At 40.9% G+C, this 7,879-nt stretch overlaps 1 protein-coding gene across 1 annotated transcript in view; it reads left to right on the top strand.

The window, feature by feature from the left end:
* The window catches only part of cmah (cytidine monophospho-N-acetylneuraminic acid hydroxylase), a 55,449-nt gene that overhangs the window by 34,524 nt on the left and 13,046 nt on the right, over positions 1 to 7,879 (top strand). Inside the window, exons 2-9 of the mRNA XM_005754189.1 lie at positions 887 to 1,097; positions 1,176 to 1,267; positions 2,131 to 2,240; positions 6,014 to 6,204; positions 6,979 to 7,059; positions 7,162 to 7,228; positions 7,342 to 7,423; positions 7,502 to 7,639. Of these exons, the coding sequence (XP_005754246.1) occupies positions 892 to 1,097; positions 1,176 to 1,267; positions 2,131 to 2,240; positions 6,014 to 6,204; positions 6,979 to 7,059; positions 7,162 to 7,228; positions 7,342 to 7,423; positions 7,502 to 7,639 (967 nt within the window). The 5' untranslated portion in view covers positions 887 to 891. The remainder of the gene's footprint in view (positions 1 to 886; positions 1,098 to 1,175; positions 1,268 to 2,130; positions 2,241 to 6,013; positions 6,205 to 6,978; positions 7,060 to 7,161; positions 7,229 to 7,341; positions 7,424 to 7,501; positions 7,640 to 7,879) is intronic.

A 7,879-nucleotide genomic window follows, 5' to 3' on the forward strand; every position in this document is an offset into this window, starting at 1 on the left:
GGCGCCAGTGTCCGGCAGCCTTGCCTCTGTCAGTGCGCCCCAGGGCAGCTGTGGCTACAATGTAGCTTGCCATTTCCAGTGTGTGAATGTGTGTGTGAATGGGTGAATGACTGAATGTAGTGTAAAGCGCTTTGGGGTCCTTAGGGACTGAGTAAAACGCTATACAAATGCAGGCCATTTACCATTTATTAGAGCTTCTGTCTAGGTTAGAGAACACACAGTTTGTGTCTACATCTAAGATGAGATTATGTGTGGCCATATCTGGAATTTGTGATTATAAATTGACAAAGAAGTTTTCATCATCGCAGTTGGGAGCATAAATGCTAGCTAAAATTAGTCTGAGTTGATAAAGATGGCAAACCACAATAATATAACGGCCCATAGGATCAGATAAAATGCTTGATACAGCAAAAGGGATGTGAAACATCCCTCGTCTTAGAGTTAAAGTTGAAGTGGAATAGTTGGCCTGCCCAACCAGTCCTCAATTTATGTTGGTCTGCTAACTGGTTATGTTAAGCACAAAAAGGTCCTTACACACCTGAAAGATCTCAAGGCTGATATCTCTGTTCTGCAGGAGACTCACCTTTGTATAGCTTCGACAGCAGCCATAGAGTTATCTAATCAAAAACCAACATTATGAATGTATTTGCACACCCAGACTCCAAGAAGGAGAAAAAAAAAGTAAATAAATTCTGGCAGTATCCCAGTGGCCAGATGCGCCTGGCCACTTCCCTGAGGAGCCAGTATATTTATATTTACGGAGTTTAGATGCCATTTCAGTTGTAACTACTGCTCCGTTTTTTTTCCATTGGTCATTGTAAGACTCCTTGTGCTTGCCTCAAAGGGTTGTGCGTTAAAACTTTTCTTTTTGAATTTGATCATTTAGGTGCAATGGCCTCTCAAATAGCAAAGGTATTGTTGTCATTGGATGCTGAAGCAGTTGGCTCACTCAAAGAAGGAGTGAATTTCAAGAAAAGCACAGAGGATGGCAAGTGTTACATCATATTTAAGAGCAACAATGACTTTAAAGCATGCAAGAACCAGTGCAAGCATCAAGGGGGACTGTTCATCAAAGACATTGAAGATCTGGATGGCATGTGAGAGCAGGAGCAGATATCAGTGATTATACATTGTCAATTTTTGATTATAGCTGACAGAATTGTCTGTTCCCTCAGGACTGTTAAATGTACCAAACACAACTGGAAATTAAATGTGTCAACAATGAAATATGTGAACCCACCTGACAGCTTCTTGCAGGATGAGCTTGGTAAGTTCTGTCTGTAAAATGCCATTTACTGTATATTGATATTCCACTTCCTGCAATATGAGTGTTGGATGCTAAATCTGGAATATAAATATGTAAACTGTAAAGGTGCATTACGGGATGTGTGAGGACCTTATAGTTATAGCTCTTGCCAGAGTAGGCTCTAACAATCAGAATAGCAATTACCTTCATTGCTTTATTAAATTAAATGCTAAACTGGTAGAGGGCCTTTTCTAAAGAATAACATGACAATTTATGTCAATAATTGTAATTAAGAAATGTCAAACATATTCTTTCCAACAGACATTTTCCATGCTGCAAATGACTGGGATGTAAACTGTTTAATGCAATGTAATTCTCTCCTTGGTAATTTACATTTTTTCACTCATCCACGTGACTTCTTCAGTCTCAGCTGACTGCAGGTTTCTCCAACCTTATGAACAGTACATTTGCACAATGACTGAAACCAGCCCACTGAATGAACAATGGGCTGTGAGGTCAGTTCTTTGGTCATTAATATGGAAATGGTGCCAGTGCTGCTAGTTTCAGTCATTGTGCAAATGTACTACCTCCTAAGAACAATAATTAAACATTTGTGAAGAGCTCTGACCAGGAAAGCAAACCAAAACAAGAAACCAATGTCAAACATATCCTTCCAACTGACAATTTCTATGACTGGAACTGTTTAATGTAATTTATTCCTCTGAAAGTAATAACAATTATACATTTGTGCCAAAAAGCCCACTACAGTATAAATACATGTGAGTCAGTATGAATGACCATATTTAATGCATGGATAATAATATAATGAGAATAATATAAATACCATTTAAATACTACACCTAAACTTCTTGTCGCACTTGCAGAGGTATCAATGTTGGATGATGGGGGGCTTCAGTTGGTGGAACTGAGCCCTGTTGATCCCTGGATGGCTGATCCTCGAGAACCTCTGGAGCTCCAGAAGGGAGAAGTGAAAGTACGTGTTGCTGTTACACTTTAAATAACAAATGTTTTACAGAGTTTTTCAGACACCGCTGTGCATTGTTTTACCCTTATTAGACTGTTATGCAAAATTATCTGTGTAATAAATTATATAAGTAATAATAAAAATCTTAATTATGTCAAAGTATCTCAATAATGAATGAAGAGGAAGGTCTGTGTATTCAGACTCACCTCTGGTGCAGGTGCCCACCTCTCAATTTTTAAATGCATGTAGACATTGAAGGTTGTCGGGAAGGGCCGTGCTGACACCTGCTAGCAGAAAGCATCATGCCCTTCCCGTCTTTTAAATGCACTTTAGAACAGCAAGCAGCAACAGTACATATGAGCAGGTGGAGAAAGGTATGGGGTCTTCACACACACCCGTTCTCTTTTTGGGGGGTGGGGGCTGGGAGGAGGAGTTGGCTGTCTGGTTGGGGTCTGGGATGCTCGGCCTCCCTGCTACTGCTTGTCTCCACACAAGGGAAAAGGGCAACATCTCCTGGGTCTGGGGCAGATTGCCCCTCCTGGGGCGACGGTACCTGGACCTGGGGGTATAGAATATGTTTGAGGAGTGTGACTTTGTCTACAGTGTTCATTTCTGTTTGTCTCCACATTAGGCAAGGGCTGCGTATTTACATGAGGGTGGGAATGCACGCTTGTGACTGTGTGTGCCTGTTTGTCTATGTCTGTGTGTTAGGTTACATCTTAGACTCCATCTCTCTGTGAACATCTCAGCCCCCCCAGGTGTAGGGGCCTATCACCCCCCACCACACTCCCTGCCGGTGGCTGACGCCCTCAGCCATCGGTGCGTTGGTGGTTCTTGGCATCTGGGGCTGGGCGCTCAGTTATGTACCAATTCACTCCCAGTGGCTCTTGGCTGCTTGACAAGGCCTGGTTCCCCCTGTGGCTTCTGCTCCGTGGCTGCTGGGTGACCCCAAATCTGGGGCTCTCCTCAGCTCTTTCCAGGAGAGGGTGCGGCTGCCCCTCCGTTGGTCCTCCTTGGGCTCTCGTGCTCTGGGGGACCTCTGGATGTCTAGGGCCTGGATCTCCTCCATGCCTGCTTCATGCCCTGGGAGATGGGGCTATGGCTCCCCACACCCTCTAGCAGATTGTTGCATTGACAAACCTTTTAAATACAAGCACTCTCATCCACACAGGTGTACACACAGGTGCTCATAGACACAAACTATACCTTTCTTGGCTATTACCTCAAAGCACATTGTGCGCTGTCAGTCTTATATGCTGCACAATAACATTCAATATTTAGTATTTACTGTTGCTTACGCTTATCTAGGTTATTGCAATGGTGTTGTGTTTACTACACTGAACAAAAATATAAATGCAACACTTTTGTTTTTGCTCCCATTTTTCATGAGCTGAATTGAAAGATCTGAAACATTTTCTACATAAGACCCATTACTATCAAATATTGTTGACAAATCTGTCTAAATCTGCGTTAGTGAGAACTTCTCCTTTGCCGAGATAATCCATCCCATCTCACAGTTGTGGCATGTCAAGGTGCTAATTAGACAACATGAATATTGCACAAGTGTGCCTTAGACTGCCCACAATAAAAGGCCACTCTGAAATATGCAGTTTGAGAGGCGTGATTGCAGATGCCACTCAGGTGGGTCCACCTCCCCTGCAGGTTGTAAGATTCAGATAATTATTTAATAAAAGCTAAATATTTTATATGAGAGTAAGAAAGAAAAGTATTTCTTTGTGCCCCCTTTCCCTGTTAATGCCCTACCTGGCCCCCTGGCAAAAGCTTTGCTAGATCCGCCCCTGCACAGTTACAAGCTGTGAGCTACACAGAAAAGGATCCAAGTGTTATTTGTCTCTCAGAAACAGTTCATAACTTCCCTTTAACTCATTCATGTCACCTAAAAGGTAAATCTGTTACTCCATCACCAGTTCAGCTCTGATGATTCAGTAAGGACATCTCCTGGTTTCGACCAGCCGCTTTTACAGCTGTGGCTCCAGCAAACATCAACTGATACTAGAAATTAAAATCGAATGAATTATAACAACAGCTGATCAAGCTTAAATGTGCTGCTGTTGTTTAGCGCGATAAACAAACAAGAGAGAAAAGCCGATCATTGATCAGTTTCATGATTGAAGTTGCAACAGGCGAGAGAATGACAGGGGAGGCTGCATATCGACAGAATAAATCCAGCTTTGTGTCTTCTTCCATTCTACCTGAAGTACGGGACAAACTGTGTTCCTTTTCGGCTCAATACGAAACGCATAATATTTTCTCTGAACGTGGGACGATTCCATTTGTACGGAACGGTTGGGAACTCTACGAACTAACCCTCATGAATAAAATAAAGTTCAACATCAGTAACTTAGCGCGCACACAGCTGTATAGAAACTCGTAACTCGTACTGCGTGCTGCTAGTACGCAGTACGAGTTATTGTAACTGATTGTAAAAAGTCAGCACAACGAAAATAAACTACACCTAAACTCGGTTTATATCTGACCCAAATGGAGTGCAGTTCATAACTTCTTACCTGAAATTCAGTTAACCTGACACAGCCACCTTGGGTCTGCTTCTCCTGCCTTTAATTTCCCTGATCCATGGCTGCTATCTGTTTGAGGTCCGCGTTAGCCACCACAGGTCGATCGGCGGCTGCCTCGCCGCCTCGTGTGTGTCTTTTTCCCGCAGCTGCCCTTTGTTGGAGCTCCGCTTAGCCACCACGAGAAAACTCAGTTATTTTCCCACATTAACCAGCATCTGGACAACCACCTTTCACTGTTTATACCGTTACTAAAATGAATAAATGAATCATCGGCCCATATAAACAAAAAATAAGTCCAGCTGAGACGAAGACTATTTGTGAGCGATCGGGGGTGAAATGAGTGTGAGCAGCCTCACTGAAATCCAAGCCCGGGTGCTTTTGAGCGAAGCTAGCTAGTCGCGCTAGCTAGCTAGCAAGAACTGTTGCTAATATGGGATGTCTTGATAAAACGAGCAGATATTTGAAGTTTACACACCTACATTCTCGCCTGAAAATATCTTAAAAGTTTATTTTGTGACCTAGAAACACGAATAAGAGGAATATAAAAATGAGGTGGCAGCCGCCATTGTTTCATTCGGTAGAGGCGTGCTATTTGTGGAATATGGAGTTTTCCACCAAGCTTACACACTTTCGCTTACCGTATATATTCAATGGTTTGCGCAACCTTAAAACTTCCAATGGCTCCTGAAAGCAGCGATGCTGTGCGCACCGTTGATTTTGTCGTCATTATGGTAATCCAAATAAGGGTAGACAGGGTGTACCACTCCCAGCATACCACTAGAGAGAGCCAACACACCACAAATGAAGTCTGTTTCTATGGGGCCAAAAGATGAATCTTTCCCAATTTGCACTTAAATCTAAATATTTAAAAAACTATAAAAGTCATAAACACCAAAAGTCATAGCATACTAGTCCAGATCCAGCCGCACAAAATGATATAACATATGTAACCCTTGTCTCAAAACTGTGCAACAGATAAGCGTGGGAATATTTGCAGTAAAATATTAATATTTAAAAAACTATAAAAGTCATAAACACCAAATGAACCTTGTCGCAAAACTGTGGGGCAAGTTACGCGTTAAAATTTTAGGCGGAGGATTGAGAATAAGAATAATAAATCCGACGAATAGTAATAAGTGTTCCTCTTGGCATAGGCACACTTAATAATAATAATAATGAACTAAGAGTGAAAAGTACATCAAGTATAGTCTCCAAAACATACATTTTCTTTTACTTTCCCCTCAGGTGACATACTTCACCCATGCCTGCATAGAGCTACAGCTTGGCAAGAGAAGGTTCATGTTCGACCCCTGGTTGAAGGGTCCTGCGTTTGCCAGGGGCTGGTGGCTTCTCCATGAGCCTCCAGCAGACGCCCTGGACAGGCTTTGTGGTGCAGATCTCATCTACATCAGCCATATGCACTCAGACCACCTCAGGCAAGCTCTGCTAATATTGTTAAATACATAAAAATATGCATTACATATTACTGCCATTTTTGTTTGAAGTAAATGATTCAGAGCAAACACAGTATAGTATCTACAAACAGTTTTTACTTCAGCTGTTCTATTCATCTTGATTACACAGAATTTTATTGATTTCTTATGGCGCAATATTGTAATATACATTACAATACTTGATCCATGACCAGCTGCAAGCAAAATCAAAAAGAGGAAAACAGCACCAGCTGCATACAGTGACAGTAAAGAGAAGGTATACTGTCCTTAAATTAAAGCATGTAAAAAGACTTTTACATCCTTTAATTAAAAAATAATTATAATTAATTACAAATTATTACAAAAGTAATGTAGAGCACTCTGCAATCTGGCCAGTCAGTACAGTGTACTTACTCTCAGAAACAAAATGATCAGTGTAAAATTACCAAAATTACCACTACTAAAATTACTTACTTACTTAAAATGTTTTACACAATATTTCAATTTACTTAAAGAATAATTATTTTTTGTTTCACGTAAATGTCTGACTTGGTATTATGTTAATCTAATGTAGCCAAATTTAAGTACTTCTATTCTCTGCTTTGAACAGCTCTTCAGAGCTCCTGAGAGAAATAAAAACATTTTTGGAACGTTAAATATTTTTATTCCTACTGGCTAGAACCTCAAATACAAAATCTACAAAGAGACCAACTTTCAGAAATGAAGGGTGTTTATATTTACAGTGCAGGGCACTGACTTTTTCTGTTTCCTTTATAGTTATCCCACACTGAAAGTGTTGGCAGAAAGAAGGCCGGACATCCCGATATATGTCGGTGACACATCCAGACCAGTGTTTTGGTTAGTAATGAAGTGGAGCTGAATTGTCCCCATAAATTACAGAGGGAATAAATTATCCAATGTTGGTCTGTTATTCACATACGGGTATCTCCGCTGTGACAGGTATATAAAGGAAAGCCAAGTTAAGCTGACCAATATTAAAGTCCTTCCCTTTGGTGTTTGGCAAAATGTAAGTCACTGCCTCTATCATTTGTTTAAGAGGAATTACAAAAAACCATTTTGTATATTAAAATCATATGATTTCCATAAAGAAGTAAAAATGAATCTTGCTGTCTCACTCAGATTGATGATCACCTGAGATTTATGATCCTGATGGATGGGGTACATCCTGAAATGGACACCTGCATCATTGTTGACTACAAAGGTGTCATTTTGAATAATAGAATTACTTGTGCTGTAAAAATAAGTCTGATTATAATATAAAATGTTGTTTTTATTGCAGGTCATATGATCCTCAACACTGTGGACTGCACCAGACCGAATGGAGGCAGGCTACCACAAAATGTGGACGTGATGATGTCTGACTTTGCTGGAGGAGCTTCTGGATTCCCAATGACCTTCTATGGAGGGAAATACAGCGGTGAGCCCGAGTTAGGTTTGCTTAGTTAGGTTTTACCTCCACCTACACACAACAGCATCTATGCTAGAATCTTTGATGGTTACATGTAGCTCTTTTAGCGATGTAAGAACGGACTTGTCAAACTGATACAGTTGTGGTCAAAAGTTTACATACACTTGTAAAGAATATAATATAATGGCTCTACCGAGCGTCCCGTTATTTCTAAAACTCTGATTTTTCTCTGATAGAGCGATTGGAACA

Source organism: Pundamilia nyererei, unplaced genomic scaffold (assembly GCF_000239375.1).
Source record: "Pundamilia nyererei isolate P.nyererei 1_Seehausen unplaced genomic scaffold, PunNye1.0 scaffold00519, whole genome shotgun sequence".
Classification (NCBI taxonomy): domain Eukaryota; kingdom Metazoa; phylum Chordata; class Actinopteri; order Cichliformes; family Cichlidae; genus Pundamilia; species Pundamilia nyererei.